The sequence below is a fragment of the Lemur catta genome, chromosome 1, assembly GCF_020740605.2.
Source record: "Lemur catta isolate mLemCat1 chromosome 1, mLemCat1.pri, whole genome shotgun sequence".
NCBI classification, from domain to species: domain Eukaryota; kingdom Metazoa; phylum Chordata; class Mammalia; order Primates; family Lemuridae; genus Lemur; species Lemur catta.
In genome coordinates, this window is record NC_059128.1 from 214,968,356 (window position 1) to 214,993,104 (window position 24,749).

The window sequence follows — 24,749 nt, forward strand, 5'->3', positions numbered from 1 at the left end:
TAAATTAGAAGACTGTTAATGTTAATGTTAATTCTCAGATTTATCTATAGGTTCACTGAAGCAACAGTCATAATCCCAGCAGAATCTTTTTTACACATTGATAATCTTATCCTAAATTTATCTATTTATTTATTTTTGGAAACAGAGTTTCTCTCAGTTGTCCAGGCTGGAGTGCAGTAGGGAGATCTTAGCTCATTGTAACCTCAAACTCCTACCTCGGCTTCTCAAGGTGCTGAGATTACAGGAGTGAGCCACTGTGCCTGGCCTGATCCTAAAATTTATATGGAAATGCAAATGATTTAAAATGGCCAAAAGAATTTGGAAAAACTTTTAGAATAAAATATAAAAGTTTTGCAAACTTGAGTGAGGGAATGATTGATTGATTAATTGATTTTCAGTCCACATAGGGACCATTAAGATTGCCAATGCTGACTATATTCCAAGTCATCGTGGCAGGGTATCAGGAAAAGTTTTCAATTAGCAATAATTGTGCCTCAGATAAACCTCATTGGCTACGATACTGCCACTGCACAAAGCTAGGGAGTGGTTTCTTAGGGCACAAAAAGCATGATCTATTATTAAAAAGGTTAACTGGATTTCATCAAATTACAAAATGCCTGCTCTGTGAAAGAAACTGTTATGAAAATGGAAAGAAAAAGCAAGCTATAAAGTAAAAAAAAAAAAATTTGCAAAACACAAATCTTATCAAAATCTTGTATCCAGAATATATGAAGAACTCTCCCAACTGAAAATTTTTTAAAAGATTAGAACAAGCAAATTACCCAAGAAGATACCTAAGTCCATGAAAAGATTATCAACAGCATTAGTCATTAGGGAAATACACATTAAAATACAGTGACACATTTTACCAGTGTACATTTATTAGAACGGCTAAATTATTTTAAAGGCAATGTCAAGTGCTAGCAAGGATGCTGAGCAAATAGAACTCTCATACATTGCCGGTGAGAATCCAAAATGGTAAAGCCATTTTGAAATTATTTTGGCTATTTCCTATTAAGTTAAAAATATACTTACTGCATGATATAGGAATCCCATGTCTATGTGAGTATCCAGGTAAAATGAAAACATATATCCACTCAAAGAATTCTACATTAATGTCTGCGGCAGCTTTATTCATAACTGTCAAAAACTGGAGCTGGAAATGACCCAAATTTTCACCACCTGGTGAATCAATAAGCAAATTATGGTACATTCACCCAATAAAATATTTATCATTTTTTTAAAATTGCTAATACATTGAAAAACATGAATAAATCTCAAAAACAATATTCTAAGTGAAAAAAGGCAGACACTAAAGACTACATACCATATGGCATGTTCCCACAACCTCTAAGAAAGGCAAAATTATAGGGACACAGATCAGATCAGTGGTTGCCAGGACCTGGGGGTGGGGTCGTGACTACAAAGGGGCATGAGGAAAATTTGGGGGAAAATAAATATGTTTCATATCTTGATTGTAGTGGAAGTTATATACTGTCTATATTAGTCAAAACTCATTAAACTGTACACTTTAAAAGGGTGAATTTTGTGCATGTAAATTATACCTCAATAAACCTGATTTTAAAAATAGTAGGAAGTATTAGAGAATTAATGTGAATAACAGTGGCATCTGCAGTCATGTTGATCTTTACGAAGGATCAGTTATATGCCTCTAAAGCACTGTTTTGAGGTTAAGCAATGTGCTGGGTTTCTTTTGTCTCCCCTTTCTCAATCCCTTTTCCAGTTGGATTTCAGCAAAGGGAAACACCACAGGAGATTGTAACAAGGAAGTTGGTGCTCATTTCAAGAGTCCCCTCCCCTGTAGATTGCTCTTGACTGGCTGTGTCCCTTGATGAAAAATCACTTTTGCCAGACAACTTTTTCTACCCAGATCCCTCTGTTTCTGGCTCCCTGTAACCAACCCCAACCCTTCAGGACTAGTGTTTGCTATACTGTACTAGCTCTTCTGCTTCCTAAACACTATGTCCATATCACTTTCTCTCAAATTACTCAATTTGAATACACCATCTCTTTCATGCCAGAGACTGACTGATACAGATAGTAAGATTCAACCCCTGGTTCCATAATTTGTAAGCTAAGAAGACGTGTGCTATCCACTTAACAGATTTGAGCTTTAGTTCTGTCATTCATTGTATCTGAATGATTATACCTCCTTGGCAAAGTTGTTATGGGAATTAAATAATGACGTGCTAACAGAAAAAAATTTCATTACTATTTTTCCCTTTCTCATCTTAATATCTCCCCATCCATCACTGGACCTTTATTCTCTTTATCTTTTTATTTCTTGGTATGTTCCCATTTATCCTTTCTCTTTTAAGGTAACAGAATTTTTCTATCATGTATAAATGCATAATAAATCACATAGGGGTATATACTGTACAGAAGACTGTATAAATGGCTTAAATGTACCATGGTTACATTCCTGGAATAAACTGTTGCTATTTCTACTGCTGCAGAACAGTTAAGTCAAACTTTTGAATTAGGTCAACAAAATCCACAAATAGGGTGGAATCTTTGGACTGTCTAAGCAGGGACAGATCTGGAATAAATCAGCCACAGATATCACTTGTCAGCATGCTAAGAGAGGCGTTTCAAATAAGGATAGAAGGTACGTCAAGAATATTGGCTTCTGGTAGCATTATGATGCATCCATTATATTTTGAGAGTTTTCCATTATGTGGATTCAAGCTAACGTAATTGTTTCATGGCAGTAATGTCTAAACAAGGGTCTACAATTAAGTTGTATTTTTATCTTGACTTGTGAACTGTCGCTGCCAACTACTCAAATTTCAAGCTTGTTGAGACATATGTTATCCCTGGAAACCTTTCGTAAAAATGAAGCATTTTACCGTCCCACCAATTCAGTGCACTATGGTCAGTTCCCCCATCTAGATCCAAATTAACCATGTAATAGTTCCTATACTAGTGAATAGTATTTTAAATGGCTTTTTAAGCAAAACCAAAAAGAACAAATTTATTTCTATTTGTGCAAAAACATAATCTGGTTTGGATTCTTTTTTCTAGCTTTTTAAATAGTGAGACAGAATACATTTGTGGGGAAAGAACTGGATATGAAATTAAGATCTGTATTTGAAATCCGGCTCTGCTACCACTTCCTAGCTGTGTGATCTCATGAAGTCAATCAATTTATCTGAACCTCAGTCGCTTTATCTGTCAAGTGGGGATCTACTGGTGAATCAAATGAGCCAATAATGATCTAATAACATAACATAGTGCCTTTAGATGTTAATAATTTATTTTTTAATAATTTGTGTATGTAAGGATGCAAATGTCATTAGTGGGAGAGGGGAATGAAGGAATCTCTCAGACAGGGGCAGGAATATTTTGGTTGAAAGGAAATCAAAATACTGGAGAACAAGAGCAAGATAAGAATGATTACAACGTCTGCATTTATAGCCCACATGTCACAGTTCAGTATTTATAGGTTTGTTAGTGACAGCCTTCCTATTATAGCAATGTTAATTACGAAGTAGCTGTCATTGTATTTCACTGACACAGCGCTGTGCACCTGACTGAGGCTGAAACTGCTCATTATTTGCATGGTGGATCATTTAAATTAAGGGTCCAAACAATACACAAATTAATGTTTAGGTCTGATTATACTCTCCCTAAATCTTACTTTGAAATTTCCTGGTGACTTTGTAACAAATCCTAGTGCATTTTATTTCCCAAATACGATTTGTAATAATCAGAGCTGGACAAAAACCTCAGAAAGAGGTGATGGGTCTGAAGCTGAACCCAATATTAATTGTATACTTAAGTTTTCCAAAGTCCAAGCTCCCATTGCTACTTAAATACCATGATCAAAGAAATAGATAGAATAAATATGGAGAGGGAGAAAAGAGGGAGGGAGAAAAGAAGGGAGAGAGAGGGAGGGAGAGAGAGAGATTGAAGAGAGGCTTGGGAAAATGTTCAGTGGAAAATCTGTAGAAATGATGTAAGAGAAAGCAAAGGCAGGGATTGGAGTAAGGGGTGTATAACTGAGACTATAAAAACTCGGAGAGAAAACTCACCATCAGGGCTGAGTTTGGGATAAACTGCACAGAGAGGACTCTAAAATTAGAATCTCCTGATTTTTTACAAGGTAAGTTATATGTAAAAACTGATAAAGATTTAGGTTTTTTTCCTTTTAACTATTATTTTTACTTTCACAGACTTTTAAAATGTTTTGATTCTTTCTTGATTTAGTTAAAATTAGGAAATTTTCGTTAATATTTCCCTCTCTAAAATGAGTAGAAATTCAAAGATATTTTTTAATGCAAACTTAAGGTGGAGATAATTGTTTCCTCAGACATTTCATATTTATTACATTGCTTTTTGCTTTTTTTGCATTTCAAAACAAAGAAAGGGAAAGTTCAAAAGGGAACTTAAGGTTATGATTCTGTAATGTATGCTATAAGTATTGTTTTGCTTTCATCAAAGATGTTCAATATAAGGAAATTTTTTAATGTACAAAAGTGGTCTAGTTTAAACAACCTGGGTAAAAAAGAAAGTTTTTCTTTTATTTTGTCAAAATTGGAGCTTAAGAAACATCTCTAAACTAATCAAATGTTATATTCCATATTCTTAAAATGAAAAGTATCCTCTGTTTTTCTCTTATAAAAATCAAATATGAAATATGACATTAATAACATAGTTGGAGTAGACTTAGATCATGTCTGTTCTTCAGAATTTGTAGTACTTTTGCTATTTGGTGATTGAATTGAGAGTTTATCTGAAGCATGCATTTGTGTTCTGTTTGAGAACAAATTTAAAATTTTGTTTCAGATTTTGATCTATGGAAATTTAAGTGTGCACCCAATAAATTCAGGTCTAATAATGCAAAATATTGTTCCTTTGAATTGCAATAACAGACTGTATAGGTTTATAAATATAATTACTATTTGTTTCTGAGTTATCCTTCTAAAATTAAAATATTTTTAACAGTGAGTAATGGTGATTTTAATGTCCACATAAGTTATAGAATTGGTAATGTTATAACTAATGGTCTACCTAAAAACTTTAGGCACATTTTGTGTCTTCTCTTACTTTGGTACTACTCTTCAGCACTGTTACAGAACTTTTCTAAGGAGAGCTTTCTATCAATGTGAATTAAAGTCTCCTCTGTGTAAATGAATTTCACTATGGCTTCATTCAAGAAGCTATTGAAAGTATTTAAGGTTGACATTTGCTTTCTCTCCTTTATTTTCCAGGGTTTTGAAGTGATTCTTATATAATGAATCATGGGCAGTAGAGAAGCAGATATCTTTAGTTGGCTAGGTATGAGAACCCAAGGGCTATAATTTTAACTTCTTGTTCATATACTCTCAATAATTTGAACATTTGATTAATAAAATTAGATTAATTGAGCTTGTCTCAAAGCAAAAGAAGTCAAAGTAAGAAATCCTAAAATTTCTAGCTCTGCCACTATCTACTTTTGCAACTTCAGGCAAGGCTTAAGCACAAATTAGGGCTCAATAATGTTCTATCATTATTGAAAGAGACAAAAGAAATAGAAGTGCCAAGGATGCTGAGTGTAATAATGATGTGGGGAAGCCCCCATGTTGGAAAAGTTTCCCTATGGTAGAGAATATGTACTCAGTATCACAGAATCTTAGGGCTAATCTTTAGCCATGACCTAATATAATCGCTTCGCAAATATCTCATTTACTGTGATGCCTACCCACTTGACAACTCTTGCTTAGATTCAATGGTGCAGTCAGAGAAAGACAAGTTTTGGAGTCAGAAAACCAGACTTCTGATCCTGGTTCTGACTTCAACAGCTTTGTGACCCTGGACAAATGAGTCATCTTCTCTGGGGTATTCTCTTCTCAGTAAAACTGGAGTCTGCAGGAATACAATAAGTAGCTACAAGTTCCCTGGGCAGCTCTCTAAATGAACCAACTCCGCATATGCCTGAATATCTCTCTGATTAAGAGCATTTTTTAGCTAATCCCTCTCCTTTCTTCAAATATGTCTCAGGGTACCTCTCTGGAGCAGTGATGAGCATGATTTGCCAGTTACTTGCCTTGTGCTTTGCTTGGCTTGAAATGGCTGTTGCCCAGCATTACTCTGTCTCCTTGTTGACACCCCATCAGCTCAAGCCTCATACGAAGAACCTCCTCCCTCCAGTAACAGTGCCTCTGCCTCCACCTTCTTCTGCTCCCTCTCCTCTACATCCCTGTCTTATCTGCTCTCCCTTGAGCAAGCTCATTCTCTCTGAGCCTCATTTTCTCCATCTATTCAGAGTGTTAAATTCCACAACTCTGACAATTGCTTTCTCTCTTTCTAAAATTCCATATTCCTGTGACATATAAGGCTCTAAATGTGAAAACTTCACTTTTAAAATATCGTATAAAATGATGATAAAAATTCATTTTAGGTAGCATAATTGGAGCTTGAAGAATCATTATGCCTTGAATATAGCTAAACTTTCTCCCCTTTGATTCCTTCCCAGGATGATATTTTCTATAATTGTATGCTATTTTTATAGAAATATTGTGACTCAAAATAATGATAATGCATCAAATGTGAGAGTGCTATCTATAACTCTCTTTAGTAAAATCACCTTCCCCTACTCAATATTATTTTCCTTATTACATTTTATTTCCTATCATTCTGCCATAATTCTAGATTCCAAGGACTAATTTTGTTCCTTAAAAGAAATGATTAAAAATAATATTTTTTCATAAAATTAAAAAGTAGTAAAAATATTTTGAAAAGTTGTCATATTTAGAAGGTACTATCAGGATAATGATAACTATGATTTATTGAGTAACCAATTTGTGCCAGTCACTTTACCTGTATTATTCCTAATCCTCATAATTAGTCTACAAAGTAAGTCTTTGCCCTATTTTCTTGACGAAGATGTTAAAATAGAGAGGCTAAATAACATGCCTAGTCAGGATTCAGATCCAGGTCTGCATAACTTGAGGACCAACCTCTTCCTACTAATTCACTTCATTGTATTAGAAAGTGTATGTAAAATATCAGGAGTTAGGACACCACAATTCTAAAGTAACTCAGCTTATCTCAGTTCATCAATTTAAAAAATAGAATTAGAATGTTTTCCATATAGATCAAACAAACATGACTTTTGTGAGAATGAAGGGAGATAAATTAATTTCAAAATAATAAATCACTATGGAAATGTTATTTTTAAAAAGGTTACTTATAAAGATTATACTTGAAGAAAATGGAAGCATTCCAGAAAGAGTCTGCTTTTGCAGGAGGAAATCCCTGGGCAGGGCAAGTGGTTGTGAGATTTCCACCCCAGCCAGGCTGTGAGCAACTGGAGGACAGGGAGACTGTCTTACTTTTATATCCCCAGTACCAGACATACGGTGTAAGACTAATAAATGCATCCTGTTGTTGATTATTATAAAATTTATATTTTTGACTCTTTGTTTACATGTTAAAGGTCCTTTTCCATTGATTATATTGGCTAGTTTAATGTAATTAAAATGTAAGACTTTTATTAAAAATTATATGTAAACACAAATTGGGGTAAAGAGTGAAAGGGGTGGTGATAGTCTACATTATCTTGAGGCTTAAATATGTTATATTTAAATTCATTTATCCAACTTTACCCTCTGAAATCCTTTTTATGCCACATAAAAACTGTGTATGTATCAAATGGCCAACCATCATGTTTATGTGCAACTCTATCACCTTTTTCCTATCCATAGTTTTAAAGGTTTTCTTTTTTCCATTAGTGAACATGAGAACTAAACAACTAATTTTCGTAGGAGAATTGTCTGCAATCATACACTAAAGTTCTTTTCTGTTTCTAAATGACATAGTTTTATATCAAGAAATACTTAGAGATCTAAGTACAGATTGTTTCATAAGGAGAAATCTTAAACTCTAGAGGGAAGATTATTGGAGAATATTTATTGATGTGTGCCACTTTTTTCCTTTTTTAAATTTTTAATTATTATGAGTACATAATAGTTTTATATTTTTATAAGGTACATGTGATGTTTTGACACAGGTATATAATAGGAATTAATCAAATCAGGGTAATTGGGGTATCCATCACTTTAGGCATTTAACATTTTTTTGTGTTAGGAACATTCCAATTCTACTCTTTTAGTTATTTTAAAGCACACCCTAACTTATTGTTCATTATAGTCAATTGGTGTGTTCTAACTCATACGCAGGAGCTAAATATTAAAAACAATTGGACTCATGGAGACAGAGAGGTGGATGGTTACCAGAGGCAAGGAAGGGTAGTGGGGCGAGGAGTGGAGGATGAAGTGGGGATGGTTAATGGATACAAAAATATAGTTAGATAGTTATGGATGCAAAAATACAGTTAGATAGAGTGTCACTTTTATAAGAATGAGAATCTATGATGTGAAATATTAAAGGACATATCAGAATTCCACCGTGAACTTCACCACATTGTACTATACATATAAAAACTGGGACCAGTGTCTTCTCTTCTCTAAGCCTTAGTTTCCATATAATTATAATCGGGATATTCCTGTTTACCTACCACATAAAGCTGTTTCATTCATTCATTCAGTACATACTTTTGACTTTATAGCAGGCATTCTGTTGATTGCAAAGATGCAATGATGAACATGACATAATCCCTGTCCTCAGTAAGTTTACAGCAACAGCTAAGTGCTCTGTTAAATGTGGAAATCTGTTTTTGTTTTTGTTTTTTTAATAAAAGGATCTTTCTTTAAAGTGGCATTGTAGATTTCTGACTTAATTTTTTGCAAGAAAGAAACCAGTGGTATGATTCAAATAGAAAAAAAATACAGAGATACATAACAACAAAATTTTGAGATTTTGGAAGACAAAAGTGTCTAAAAAAGAGTGAAAATGGTGCCAAATAGAATAAAATTAGTTAACACGTGTACTAGTAAATTATTGTTCTTCATGATTAGTAGCATTCAGGGAAAGTCATTTTAAAATGTAGGGATCTGCTACATTAAGAGCACCTCATGCATAAAATATTTACATTATAAGAAATTTGTTTTGGAGATGGAAAAATGTTTTACATTTAAACAAATAGTTTACACTTGAAAGAGTATGAAACTGGAAGACTAAAAATGTAAGTTGTTGTTCTGGCTCTTCTTCTAACTGGCTTTCTGACTTTGGAAAATCTACTACTGCAAATTGAAGACCAATAAAAAATGATAAAAACACACTTCTGATATTTTAGTTTTTTTAAAAAATGAGAAATGCTAAATTTCCTAGTCTCAATTTGCACCTTCTTTTCAGCAACCCAAAACAGCAAGTAAATTCCCGTCACACAATTTTTTAGAAATAACAAATTTCACAAGGAAAAGTTTAAATAAATGAGTAAGCACCATGAGTATTTTTCAGACGTATTTTTGTGAGGATAATGTGGATGATATATATTTTAGTGACAGAAGCTACAAGCCAGTTCAATTGCTCTTGGGTGAAAATCCACAGTATAATTCTAAATCTCGTGTTCGATTTAATGAGGATTTTAAACTAATTCCTCATTTCTGAAGTTCTGAGTGCCACAGCCACACTCAGTTGTATTGTTTGTGGAGCCAAATTAACTAAAGACTGTGGAATCACAGGTTTAGTAAGAAAGAAAGCCCAATGGCATGAGGTCCCAGTCCTTGCTTTCTACCAGGTGTCTCGATCACCTCATTGCTTCCCTCATCAAAGAACGATAGGAAAAAAACCTTCTTTAACACTTTGTTTAAATATTGTCACTCATTGAAATGTCAAGATTATCAATATAATGACAAACGTCTTTATGAATGGCTCTAAATTCCTAAATGGTTGTTGAGTGTTAAGTTTTATGTTTGCTGGAAGAACTTCGCTTCAGAACCTGACGCCAGCTTCATAATAATCAGATTTATAAATGTAATTAAGAAGATCTTGCTCTGTCATATTATCTTGTAGTTTACAATGTTTTCATGCCCCTTTTTAGAGTTCCCATTGCTAAGTTTTCACTTATGATAAAATAAAAATAAAAACGATGTAATAAGTTTTTTCATGGATAAATTTATATCCTCATATATTTTTAGTAAATAATATTAAATATGAAATTAAATATGTTTATTGCTCTTATTTGGCAACCTTAAGCCAATTCCAGGATTTGTGCTATTAATAAATTAGATAATTTAAAATTAACTAAAATTAATTCATTCAAATTTTGTTAGTTAATAAAATGAGTTTTATTAGACAGTTTAGAGAGTTTAAAAGTCTTGTTCAAGGTCACCAAGTCAATAAAGAGCACAGCAAGGACACATATCCTTATCCTTCAAGTCTAACCCTGAGTTTTCTCCTCACCATGACAGAAATATTTTTCTGATGTTGTTGAATACCTATTTGTTGTATGAAAGAGCTTTATTTTTTAAATATTCATTAGTCATAGACAGGATTTTTGGAGTAACATCATGTAAAAAATACATATACATATATGGACATATGTGTGTGATATTGGCAGAGGTTTCAGATGTCTATAAATTCCTATTATCAAAAATTTCTATTTTTGTATTCACTAATTTTATATCCACTAAGATCTGTTATTACAGAGAAAATATTCAAATGATTATTTTATCTTGACAGATAGACTTAATTCCAAATGCAGGGAAGTATTATGATATTCAATCAAATTTAAAAATTTTTAATATTAATTGTGTGATTTTTAAAATATATATCTGATAATCAGTTTGAATGTCATTCCATCCTTTCCATCTGTAACACCAAAAGAGGTAATATAACTGTTATTATCGCATCTGGAACCTGAGTTCTAACTGAGGTTGTTTCGAAAAGATGTACTGATTTATGAATGATGAAAAAAAGAGAAAAGTAAAAAAAAAAAAATCCCAACCAAGCATTTGAAAGTAAAAACATACATATATACCATATTTTAATAATTTTGCCTCACATTTAACATCTCTAAAATTGGAATAAGTCTTTAAAAGCCAGTAGCAACATTAGAAGTCAGTTACATCAACCTCATTTTACTTGGTCTAGGGAGGAAAGGGAAATGTTTTGCCTAACACTGTATCATTAAATAGCAACAGAGTCAATGAAAAGCCTATCTCGCAACTCCCATATGGGATCTCTTTCTATTACAGCAAGCTATACAGATTTTGTGTTAAGCGCTGGTCCTTTTGGGTTTTTCCAAATAAAAAATTCCTATCACTCTGTCATCTATAATTCCTGAAGCTCTTCTCTGTTATCAAAAAGACCTAGTGACTATAATTGAATGGAGTGAGATAAAGTCTAAACTAAAGAACTGACTATGTTTTAAAGATTTACTTAGCAGTCAAGCTGACTCACAACTTTCATAGAATCATCATTTCAGAGACAGAAGATTGTAGACAGTGTTGTTGGCAGGCACATGTGGTCATTTCATGGTGTCAGAACTAAGGCCCCTGTACAAAAATATCCTCTTAAATCTCTTTTAAATGTTTGTGCTCTGTCACAGTGGGAAGAGAAAGTAAAGAAAAGGTAAAAGTTGAGTTATTTTGTCAATACTTTTTTTTTTTTGAGAGTGGGTATCATTCTTGATCAGGCTGGTTTCAAACTCCTGGCCTCAGCAATCCTCCTGCCTCGGCCTCCTAAAGTGCTAAAATTACAGGTGTGAGCCACCACGCCGGACCTGTAAATCTTTTATGTTTAATTAAGTTCTTTATTTTTTGAAATGGGGTGGAGTGGAGTCTATTTTAAATATTTCCGGTCAAGATATTAGTGTAAATAAAAAATTCTAAATGGTTTCTGGTTTCACTCAGAAACCCTGTACCTTTGTGAGTTTCTGATGGTTGGATCAACTATCCATAAGTAGATATTAACCATAAAGTCTCAGGTTAAAGAGAAATTTCCTTAATCACCTGGGTAGTTTGTTTTTCTTCAACACCAGCTTTCAAATGCAGATAGTTTAATAGTTTTATCAGTTAAAAAGTGAATTAGATCAGATACTGGCTCACATTGCTTCTCTTTTTCAGCTTAATCATCTCTAATTTTAAGACCTCCCCTCATTCAAGTTTGCTCTTTGTTTTTTATTTAGTTATATATATATATATTTTTTGTTTGTTTGTTTGTTTTGTTTTGTTTTTTGTTTTTTTGAGACAAGAGTCTCACTCTGTTGCCCGGGCTAGAGTGCTGTAGCATCAGCCTAGCTCACAGCAACCTCAAACTCCTGGGCTCAAGTGATCCTCCTGCCTCAGCCACCCAAGTAGCTGGGACTAAAGGTGTGTGCCATGACGCCTGGCTAATTTTTCTATTTTTACTTGCTCAGCTAATTTTTCTATTTTTAATAGAGACAGGGTCTAACTCTTGCTCAGACTGGTTATTTAGTTTTTAGATCAGGGGTTCTCAGCCTTTTTTGTTTCTGCTCCCCAACCCCCTTGAGAGATTTTTTTCCACAATAATAATGGCTCATTGCCCCACTGATTCTTTTTTTTAATCATTATGGGTACATAACAGTTGTATATATTTATAGGGTACGTGTGATGTTTTGACAAAGCATACAATGTGAATTAGGCAAATCAGGGTAATTGCAGCATCCATCAACTCAGGCATTTAACATTTCTTTATATTAGGAGCATTCTAATTCTACTCCTTTAGTTATTTTAAAGTATACCCTAATTTATGTTGATTATAGTCACTTTATGGTGCTATCAAATATTGTTCATTTTATGTAACTTTCTAAGTATATTTTGTACCCATTAGCCATCCCCACTTTATCTCCCCTTCTCTGCTACCCTTCCCAGTCTCTGGTACTCATCATTCTATTTTCTGTCTCCATGAGATCAATTGTTTTTAATATTTAGCTCCAACATATGAGTGAGAACATGAGAGATTTTTATTTCTGTGCTCGGCTTATTTCACTTAACATAATGTTCTTCAGTTCCATCTATGTTGTTGCAAATGGCAGGATTTCATTCCTTTTGTGACTGTATAATATTCCATTGTGTATATGTACCACATTTTTTTATCCATTCTTCCCTTGATGAACAATTGATTCCATATCTTGGCTATTGTGAATAGTGCTGCAATAAACACTGGAGTGCAGATATCTTTTCAATACACTGAATTCCCTTCCTTTGGATATATACCTAGCAGTGGGATTGCTGGGTCATATGGTAGTTCTATTTTTAGTTTTTTGAGGTACCTCTATACTGTTTTTCATAATGGTTGCACCCACTGATTCTTAATAATGAAAACATCTTTCTTCATTTTAATAGGCTTCTCATTAAATTCTTGTTTACATGTAATTAAACTAGATTTGTGACTTTTTTTTTACCACTGGACTTTCAGAGTCTTTAATATGTCAATATGAACTCTTTCTATTCTAAAGGAATATACAGTATATCCCAAACTGAAATGAAAAAAACTTTATACCTCCCTGCCTTTCTCCATCCACCATCACTTCAGTCAGTTTGGAGGATCCTTTTAGGATATAATGAATTCTTACATGTGGAAAGTCTTTGAAAGAATGCTTAAGATGGTATGCAATGTAAGATGTTTGTTTATTCAACAGTACTATTTAACAAATAAAAACACATAATAGTCCAAATGTTTGAATTGAATACACAGCCAATCATCTTATAAGGCAGATCCTGTGCCCACTGTCTCTTTTGAAACTCCTCACTACCCAGAGAAATATTACTCAATAAAAATGATCAATGTGCAGAAAAAATTGTAAAAAACCTCCACTTTGGTTTATTCACACAGTCAATGAAAATCCTTTTAATGTTCTTTCTGCGTACATGAGGCCAAGGAGAATTTTAAATCATGGGCTATATTTATCCACTATCAACAAAATAGGAAAATGGGGCTGAACCTAGTCTTTTTCTTTCCTCCCTATAATTTTCTCTGTTTCTAATTTTGTAGCAATCAAGTTTCAACTAATCAAATGTCTTTTGTGTGGCAGGTGCCAGGGTGTTTGTTTTCATTAGTGTACCAAATGCCATATTTAGGAACTTGGCCTTCTGGTTAACTGGCTACAGGTCTGGCTTTAAACCATTAAATGTGTGTATTTAAACTCAGCATTTATTTTTACATCTCCCTATCCAAATAATCAGGATGTGGTTATCTGTAAGATGATACATTATGATTTTTCCTATATACACCCAAGCACAAAAATATATGCCTTAGACCTAATCATCAATATTATAAACATCCATCATCCTGTGCCATTTATAAGATTGCAGAGATGAAAAGAAACCTGGTTAGTAAAATATGCATAAAAATAGTTAAAGGAAATCCACATGGAAAGCTTATAAAATTAGACAATTTCACACTTTGTAACCTATTTTTAACATGATAAAAGCAAGAAAAAATCACAATTGTTTATCTTTGATTAAATGAGAACTATTTTTTTAAAGAAAGATATATTAGAAATATGAAATCATTTTTTAAAAATACACTTATGTTTTTAACATATCATTCTTTAAATGGAGGAAATTCTAGAGACATCAGCAAAATCAGAAAAAAAATATGATTAAGTGGCAGGTTTTCTAAAGGCAGTTTTGAGTTCTTATTTTCAACAGATAACTGTTGCATTCTTATTGTCCATGTTCTCAATTTAGAGACATATTCATGATTTATTGTGTGTTGATAGTTACAAAAAAACTCAGCTCAAATATCAGTTTATAAGAAAGAGAACACAGAGAGAATTTACTGCTCCCGTCCAAAAAAGAATGGAATACAGAGATGCTGCTAGTGACTAGCATTATGTGACAAGATGCTGAAATAGACAAACTGGTGTCATAATGAATTAGTTTAGACTACAATACATAAAAAAATGTTATAAAGAGTGCTAAAATATTTTATCTCTATTTTAAGTCTTAAATGACATAGTTAATACAGATACTCTGTCTACATAAAATATTTGTTCATTTTCTAGCACATAACATTTGTTACTAAAATCTATACTGAGGTTCCACAGAAATAATGTTTTGAGAATGTCATAAAATCTTGGGTCACAATAAAACAAATGTAGCTGTTAAAGAAATATTTAGTAATACCTCATAAATATTCTTACACTAACAAATTACAAATAATAAATGAGATAAAAGAGTTATACATTAATCAATTCAATCCTCTCAAAGCTTTTTTGATGTGGGAATTACTTCTCATTTCTCAAATAAGGAAAATGAAGTTCAGGTAAGCTAAATGATATATATGCAAGGTCACACTAATACTAAAGCAAAAATGAGACTCAAACCCAATCTTTCAGATTCCATTCCCAGCTTCCATTTTCTCTTTGCCCCCAGCAGGTTTTCCAAATGATTGTTGTTTAAGGAATTAGGTTTACTGAGACATCTCATTCATAAAGGATGAATTTGGAAGATTTTACCAATACCATTTACTAAGTAGCAAAGCTTAGGTTTAAGGCTATTCTGTTCTAGCTCATACTCTGTGATCTTCCTTAGCAGGACAACATCTTCTGCTTTACTATATGGTGTTGTGAGTTCCAGTGGTCAAACTGGCAGCTGGCAAGCCTGATACGGACCATAGATGAGCTTTAATTGGTTTTTTAATCTAAAAATTCAGAAATATATAAATGATACACCTTTGTGCTGACTACTTAGAATTAACAAATGTAATATTTTTATGTATATGCTTTAAAATATTGTAGATTAAAAACTGAATCCCTTATGTTTCCTCCATAATCTTATTCACTTTTCTTTCTCCCCAGAGGCAATAATAATTATGAATCAAGCTCAATTGGCTTATACTTTAAATTATTTGTATATATTCCAAAATATATGGATTTTCTTTGTGTATTTACAATTTAGGTAAATTCTGTCATGTCATATATATTGGTCTACACTTCCCATTTCCCCCAAATATTGTTTCTTTGAAATCCATGCATATATATATGCATACATTTAAAACATTTAACAACAAATACACATGTATTTAAATCATTTGCTTTAATTTAATAATTTGAATATATCTCAATTAATAAATCTATTTTCTCTTCAATAGGGCACTTGGATAGATTCCAGTTTTTTACTACTATAAACAATGAGGCTATAAACTTTCAGGAGCATGTCTTCTTATAAACATTTTGAGTTTCTCAGGGATGTATACATGCCTAGAAGTGAAATAAATGTGTCATAGGTAGAAGATGACCATTTACAACCTTTTTGTATATTGCCCAATTTTCTCCAAATGATTGATCCATTTCCAACTCCACCAGTATTTTTTGTATTCTTCTGTTTCCTAACACCACTCTAATATTTGCAATGTTAACTAAATTTTTGCCATTCTGATGTGTGTAAAATGGTGTATCATTTCTCTTTCTATTTGCATTAAATAAATTTTATTATGAAATGTTTATTTTCCATTTAGTTCTCTTCTTTTCTGTGAAATATCCATTTATAATTTTGGCCAATTTTTATTTACTGTATGTCTATTTTTAAAGTTTTATTTATCAGATTTATTGACATGTTCTAAATCCCAACCTTTCTTTTTATATATGTTGGAAATATCTTCCATTTAGTAACTTGTCTTTTGATTTTGTTTATTGCATCTTATCATATGGAATCTTTCAATTTTGATATAGTGAAATTTGACAATTTTTTATAAGATGTCCATCTTTTGAATCTTGCTTACGAAATCCTGACACAACAGAATTTGTAATATACATAAAGTAATACTTCTAACTGATATTTGGTGTTTTGAGATTTTAAATTTAAGTGCTTTTAGAAGCATCACATTCTCTCTGGTTCATCATAGAACCTACCAGTCCTTATTTTTTTACACCTAATTGCTTTTAGACATTTCTTCTCAGGTACATGAGGTTCTACTCTCTGGATTAGGTGATCAAAGAATAAAGTTGCATGAATTGTATTTCTCAGACCTTGAGTTAGTTTGAATTAAATTGTTATTATAGCTGTACAACCCTAATCTAGGTTTCCATGAAAATGAAGGCTTGATAGAATTCATTCTGGGAAATTGACAGCATCTATTAAGTATTATTTAAGTTTTATAGAGATGCACTCCAGTACATTGAACCTGAACAATTTGGCTCATCATTTGCCTCTAACAATCTTTTTAGGAGCTTTTGTTTTCTATCTTTATATTCCAAATGAATAATCAATGCTAACTCTGATTTATGTGACCCATAGATGCTGGACTGGAGATTAGCAAGTGCACATTTCATCCTGGCTATGACGCTGATGCTGGGGAGCTCAGGAAAAGTGCTCTCAGAGGATGTAGCAACACAGGTAATGGGAACTAGTTTACAGGACAACATATACATGCACACATACATTCTTTCATGAATGTAAGTCATTTCTACTAGGGTCAGAAGGTACAGGGGCAGCTGACAAATAGGAAAATGCACACAAAATCAAATAGGGAAATAACACAAAATCAAGAAAATAAGTATTTTTCTATTGTCTTATTTTTATTGCCAACATGACATTCAAGGTTGCAAGCTTTAAATGTAAAGAGTAGTGATTATGATTTTTCCCTCACGGTGGATAACAAGCAAGCCAGTTATCTAAATGTTAAAAGAAACTTAAAGTAACAACAAAGAGTTGTACTCCTTGAACAAAAAAGCATTTAAAGAAAAGTCATTATCATTTCAGCCATATTTTAGTAAAATCAGTTACATCAAGATGAAGTACTTTTATGTAAATTTGAAGTTGTTGGCATGCCAAAATTGGAATAGTTTTGTCCAAAATTTTAATTACAGTATAAATGTTTTCTTGGTACTATGACTGAGGTAAAAAGGAAATGTCAGGCCATCACACAGAGAAAAATTAATTTGGCTTATTTGATCTTTCTAGAAACATATTATTTGTGCTTCTTAAATAACAAAGTGAGAGTGTGAAATGCACATTAAAAAAGGATCAGTTTTGTATGAATTGTATGTTTTTTTCTGAAGATTAAGGATATTTCTGAAAACAAACAATACTCTAATTTGTATGTGTGTCAGTTGGAAGAATAAAAGCATATTTTTTAGAGGATGCTTTGAAAGAGAGCAAAAACTCTTTGTCCATTGAAGGCTTGTCTCATGCTTGTTGGGATTTCTCTCGTGATTACAACATCCTTCCCTTCTCCACTTTCTATATTGTTGGGCTTATACAGTAGGGAAATGACAAGGAGATTTCAGGAGTAGTTTGAGCTTTGCACTGTAAGTAATAAAGAACTATGGGAAGCATTAAAGTTTCTTTTTGTATGATGAAAGTGGTGTTGGGGATAACTAACTTCATGGCAGTATTCTGGATGAAATAGTGAACAGGGAGATAGAAGGTATAGAAACAAGTTATAAGGTGATAGCGGGAGTACACTAAGTGGTGAAGAGAACTTGATTTAAGTCAGTACTGATGGGAATCAAAAATAGCAGGATCAGGAGAGGTTGTCTGGGAAGAACTGATCAGACTTAGCGCAAATCTGATTGGATAAGGAAACAGGAGGCTCAACTGCTTTGAGTTAGTCTGTCAGTCTGTATGTATTTCAAAAGAGTGTTGCTTGAGTCAATGATGAAAAGGCTTGAAAAATGCTAGTCTTTCATTTTATTGGAGAAAATGAAAAGAATAGAAAGACAACGGAAGAAATAATCCAAGATGAAAAACAGAAAGTGAAGAAAAATCAAAACCAAGACCAAGAGTCTGGCACATGAAAGAGTGTGATTAAATGGGGAGAGGGGGCCGGGCGCAGTGGCTCACGCCTGTAATCCTAGCACTCTGGGAGGCTGAGGCGGGAGGATCGCTTGAGGTCAAGAGTTCGAGACCAGCCTGAGCAAGAGCAAAACCCCATCTCTACGAAAAATAGAAAGAAATTTCCTGGACAACTAAAAAAATATATATATAGAAAAAATTAGCCAGGCATGATGGCACATGCCTGTAGTCCCAGCTACTTGGGAGGCTAAGACAGAAGGATTGCTTGAGCCAGGGAGTTTGAGGTTGCTGTGAGGTAAGCTGACGCCACGGCACTCTAGCCTAGGCAACAGAGCGAGATTCTGTCTCAAAAAATAAAAATAAATAAATAAATAAAGGGGGAAAGGGAAGAGATCCCCAGGAGCTAAGAATTTTTCCCACAGGGGAATCTTCTCAAGGTTCTGAGAAAAAAAAAAACTAGCACTCTGGGGCTACAGAATGACTCAGGATTGTTAATAGGAGCATTTTTAAAAATGCCATTATTGGGCCTGGGAAAGGAAAAGATAGACTTCACAAACTGAACACCTATACTTTTATGGCTGGGATGAAGTACAAAGTGGCAATATGTGTAGTAAACAAACAAGAAATTTTACATGGGTCAATAAAGTTACTGGGAAAGCTCAGACATGTTGCAGACATTCAGTATTTGTTAATAAATCATATGGATGGAGATGGTAAGGTCCCTGGGCACAGAGACTGGATTTTGTTTATTTTGTATCCCTTAAGTTTTATGCAAAAGCTACATAGTGGATTCTTAATGGTTTGAATCAATAAAGAATGAACGAGTAGTTAAAAGGAAATAGCATGAGGTTTCTTTTTTTCAGAATTCATTCAATAAATATTCATGAAAAATTAATTGAGCACTAACTCTGAGACAAATACAGGGCTAGGCATTGAGTAGAGAAAATAAAAGACTAATTAGACAAAGTCATTGGCCACAAGTTTCAATCTAATAAGAAATACAAATATATTATAACCAATCTAATACAGTGTAAATATAATGAGTGCAATGATGAAAGAGGAATAGATAAGGCACTATGGGGAATGATAAGGAAGGATGAAGTTGTTACTGGGAAAAGAATATGAAAAAAATGATTTGGTAATATGATAAATTTCAGAAGCAGCTCAGGAAGGTTTTTTTCCTTTATATGTTCGTTTAGTTTTGGTTTATTTTGTCTTGGATATACATACCCCACCTCTATGTGTTTCATTCCCTAAAGGTCGAGATTTCTCTCAGGAACATAACCCCATGAGAAATCATTAATATAAAATATTAATGATTAGCATGTCAGCTAAAGTTAGCAAAAGCCAAATGCAGATGTTTTATATATTTGGATTTTCTTTGTCTCAATGAATGGAATCACCCTTCTTTGCCCTATAGGCATTTGATTCTGCAGGCATAGATGTACAGTCACCACCTACAGTCACGGAAGAGAAATCAGCCACTGATATAGCAGCAAAACTCTTTCTTCTTGATGAACTGGTGTCCCTGGAGAATGATGTGATTGAGACAAAGAAAAAGAGGAGTTTCTCTGGTTTTGGGTCTCCCCTAGACAGACTCTCAGCTGGCTCTGTAGATCATAAAGGTAAACAGAGGTAAGTGAACTGTTGGAGAAGGAAAGTTTTTATTTTCTAATTCTTTCATTCTGAGTTCTGAAACAGAGAATTCCATACAAAAAATACAGTAAAAACCCTGTATATAAACAGCTTTGATAGTGTGTTTGCTAACTTGTGGGTTTAATAGGACAATTTTGGAAATAATTATTTAGGGAGAAAAATGACTGCTACAGTATAAATTAATATTTTTGTCATACCTTTCTTAAGGAAGATTTTGTTGTATGCAGACATAAAATAGTGAGGTCAGGAGGCACGTGTGCATTGAGGTAAATATTTTTTGATATTTTTATTTATTAATTTTACATTCTAGCACCTCATTTCTTTGTGTACTCATCTTTACATCCTTTGCTCCGGTCTTACTTGGTTCCTGGAGTTCTAGGACTTGTCATTTTTGTTCACAGTTCCGTGATTTTTCTATGCTCAGTGATTGCCAGAATACAGAATGCCATTTTCTAGACGTCACCAGATTTCCACTTTTATTTTGACTTTTGATATAAAGCTTTCCAAAATATGTGAATGAATCCTGAGTGGAGAGCTCACAGGACTTGGAATCAGAACACATGTGTTTAAGTCAAATTTCTGCTCATTTCTAGCCAGGTGACTTGTACATGTATATTATCCTGTCTTATTCTGAGCTTATTTATCCATAAAATGGGGATACTTACTTCTTTCTATAAAATCAAATAAGCTAATCAAATATAAGTGCTTTATAAGATGTTAATTATCATGACAGAATTAGAGTAGTCAATCTCCCTTTAATAATTGAGCAACTGTCAGTATTTTAAAGCAATCATTTCAAACTTAATTCATTTTCTCCTTCCTCAATATCTGTTTCTCATGTTGTATATTTCATATTAGCAATGGCACAAAAGCTCACCTAATTACATAGACAGGTATCTGGGAAATTTACTATTATAGATTCCTTTTGCTCACCCTGAACATTCCATATCTCACTAAATTCTCTAAATCCTATTTATTTTATATGCAAAGTATTCCCAGAATATCCTCTCCCATAAAGACTTTTCTAATTCTGGACTAAATTATTATTTTTTTACATTTGTTCTTTCTCCAGTCTTTCCTCATCTCCACCTCCACCTCCATCACCATGCTTTATCATCAAACTATCCTCTGCTCTGCTACCTGGATGATCATTTAAAATAAAAATCTGTGTGAAATGTTGCCCATTGTTTGCATTGTAAAAGTTAAACTCCTTAGCAAACCCTACAAAGAATTTTATGGTCTAGCACCTCATTTCTTCTTGTAATCATCTTTACATTCTTTGCTCCAATCTTACTTGGTTCCTGGAGTTCTAGGACTTGTCATTCTTGTTCACAGTTCCATGATTTTTCTATGATCAATGATTGTCAGGATACAGAATGCCATTTACTAGACCTCTGTTCTGCAAGATTCTCAAAGTTACACTAGAAAATAAAATCATCACTTGGAGACTGCAATTTATCCTACTTGTACTTCAAAAACAATCTCATGCTTACAATTTGAAATTCAGACCCTACTCTAATTAGAGAAATGCAAATTAGTTCCACTTCTGTTCTAGGTACTGTGTTAGAGTCTGGTAGGAAAGAAGAGGGAAATATAGTCTCTGTCCCTCAAAGAAACTACATACTAATGAGAAACAGAAATGTTTACAATGAATTGCAATACAAGAAGAGATATACATTTAAAGAGCAATTTAAAAAGAAGACCATGAAAATCCAAGGCATAAGTGTTAGAGAAGAAAATATTGTGCCTCTAATGAATATTATTTCTTTGACTCTTGGATCTTATAGCATAGTCAACTAAATAATCTCAAAATCCATATATAAATGCTATATGTAAGTATATATAAATTTATTATAGCACAAATACACTGCATGTATATCAAACATATACTGCATAAATATTATAAATATAATATAAATGTATATGTATAAAATATTGAGGTTTTACCATAATAATTTGTCTAAAAAGTATCATAATAAGGATCTGTCTTAAGAGATACAAATCTATTCATCAAATATAGCCAGCTTGCAAGAAATAATGGGAAACTGGCAAGTATTTAATATACTGCTGAACAGATTTTTATATATAAAGGCTACAAATCTATTCATCAAATATAGCCAGCTTGCAAGAAATAATGGGAAACTGGCAAGTATTTAATATACTGCTGAACAGATTTTTATATATAAAGTCTACAGATAAAATAAACATGTGAAAATCTAGACAATATTATTCCCATGCACACATCCTGAGGAAACAACTAGCTAAATTACTTCGGGCAAGCAAAATAATTGGTGACATATTACCATAACAACTGGTCATAAGCATTCATTACCTTTAGAACTAAAGTGAAATGATGGCAGCAGAGAGTGCCATGTGTTATAGTGTATGGTCTGACTATACAGATACAGCACAACTATCAGACATTCAGAGACGATGGTGAGAGTGCATAAAATTTAAAATGAGCTTTTGATTGCTTCATAGCTATTAACTGGGAATAAAAGTGTATTAAAACAAATAGATGCTTCAAGACATGAAGAAGAGAGAAAAGAAAAGATTATAAACTAAGTTTAATGAATCCTGTACTAAAGAATAATAGGCAAAACTGAAAAGAGAGGGACTCAAGCTTACTATGTAAAAATAATAGCACAAAGATAGCATAAGAATAAAAACTAAAACCTCTCTATAAAAAAGAGAGCACAATAAAATAGAACACAGTGAAAATCTGTATATATTAGCCGTATATATTAAATCTGTATATATTAAATGTAACTTTTTTTTTTTTTTTTTTGAGACAGAGTCTTGCTCTGTTGCCCGGGCTAGAGTGAGTGCCGTGGCGTCAGCCCAGCTCACAGCAACCTCAAACTCCTGGGCTCAAGCGATCCTCCTGCCTCAGCCTCCAGAGTAGCTGGGACTACAGGCATGCGCCACCATGCCCAGCTAATTTTTTCTATATATACTTTTTTAGTTGGCCAGATAATTTCTTTCTATTTTTAGTAGAGATGGGGTCTCGCTCTTGCTCAGGCTGGTCTTGAACTCCTGACCTCAAGGGATCCACCCGCCTCGGCCTCCCAGAGTGCTAGGATTACAGGAGTGAGCCACCACACCCGGCCTAAATGTAACTTTTAAAATGTGATAAAAAGTCAAATATATTAATACATGCAAATGGATGTAACTTGCCTATTAAAATACCAGTGTTTTCTGATTGGCAGATAAAGGAAAATCCAATGCTTTTCTGTATTTAAGAGATACAGTTAAAAATAATAAGATTTAGAATGGCTGACAGTAAAAAAATGGACAAATTATACCAAGAAAAAATATAAATTAAAAACGAAAAACAATACAACAACATATACCAAAGAGAAACTACAGGAAATGCTAGGAAATAAAAAGAAATACATTAATAACAGGAGACTTAAATTCATTTTTTAAAATCTAAGACAGATTATATATTCAAAATTTATAAAAGACCAGTACAACATAATCCATGAAATGCAATTTATAAATCTATTTTTAATTTTGACTGTAATAGAGAGAATATAATTTATTTTCAAGTGAATATGAAACATTCATAAAATTTACCATATATGTGGTGACAAACAAACCTCAAGAATTTCTAAAGAGAAGATGTATTACAAAAGTAATCACTAACTAAAATTGAATAAAACTAGAACTTAATAACAAAACCAGAAAGAAAGACACGCTTACCTGGAAAATATAAAACATGTCATTAATTAACTATTTGGTCAAAGAGGAATACAAAATAAAATTATACATTTTATTGAAAAAATATTAACAAAAATATTATGGGCAAACAAAACAAATATTAGATTTAAAAAAATACAAATAATACAAACACTATGCCAAAAGAAAGAACAGCAAAGTTAACCAAGATAAGCAGGAAAAAAAAAATCAGAAGGTAGACATCAACAATGACAAAAGCTGAAATCAATAAGTTTGTAAAGCACAACACAAAATATAATAAATAAAAAACTACAAACAGAAATCAAATAAAATATATAACAGAAGACCTCATTTGCAAAAGCATAAAGACAGGAAAATACCTAGGCATAAAGTTAACAAAGAATATTCAAAGAATATATGAGGTAAACTATAAAAATAATGCTAAAATATCAAAGGTAGATCTGAACAAATGAAGACACTTAATAAATTCTTAAGTCAAATCCTCAAAATCACAAAGATGTCAGCTCTCCTTAAACCAAATTATAAACAAGCTGCTTATAAAGTTCATTTGAAACAATAAAAGCTAGCAGAGCCAGGAAAAGTCTGAGAAAAGTAGAAAGAAGAGCCCTACCAGATCTTTTTTTTTACATGTAGTCCAATATGTTTTATTTTTTTATTTCAAAATATTAATTAAGGAGGTACAATGTTTTTGTTACATGTATACCTTGAATAATGTTTAAGTCAGGGCTTTTAGTGTGTCAATCACCAGAATAGTGTTCATTGTACCCATTAGGTCAGTTT

At 32.9% G+C, this 24,749-nt stretch overlaps 1 protein-coding gene and 1 non-coding gene across 7 annotated transcripts in view; one reads left to right on the top strand and one right to left on the bottom strand.

Annotated features, from left to right (window-relative positions):
* Nucleotides 1-398: 398 nt before the first annotated feature.
* Nucleotides 399-538, bottom strand: LOC123631042. Its single transcript, XR_006732926.1, has one exon. It is a non-coding gene; the product is annotated as a U4 spliceosomal RNA (small nuclear RNA).
* Nucleotides 539-3,950: 3,412 nt separating this feature from the next.
* Nucleotides 3,951-24,749, top strand: part of OSTN (osteocrin) — a 112,185-nt gene continuing 91,386 nt past the window's right edge. For 4 of the 6 annotated variants that reach the window (XR_006732667.1, XM_045539939.1, XM_045539938.1 and 1 more), the window contains exons 1-3: nucleotides 3,961-4,126; nucleotides 17,112-17,210; nucleotides 20,032-20,246. Coding sequence is in view for 5 of the 6 variants with exons in the window: in XM_045539939.1 (XP_045395895.1) it covers nucleotides 17,112-17,210; nucleotides 20,032-20,246 (314 nt within the window). In the remaining variant the exon portion in view is untranslated. Of the gene's footprint in view, nucleotides 4,127-17,111; nucleotides 17,211-20,031; nucleotides 20,247-21,339; nucleotides 21,499-24,749 lie in introns of those variants that run through there. The other 2 variants (XM_045539940.1, XM_045539936.1) reach the window with 2 other exon arrangements.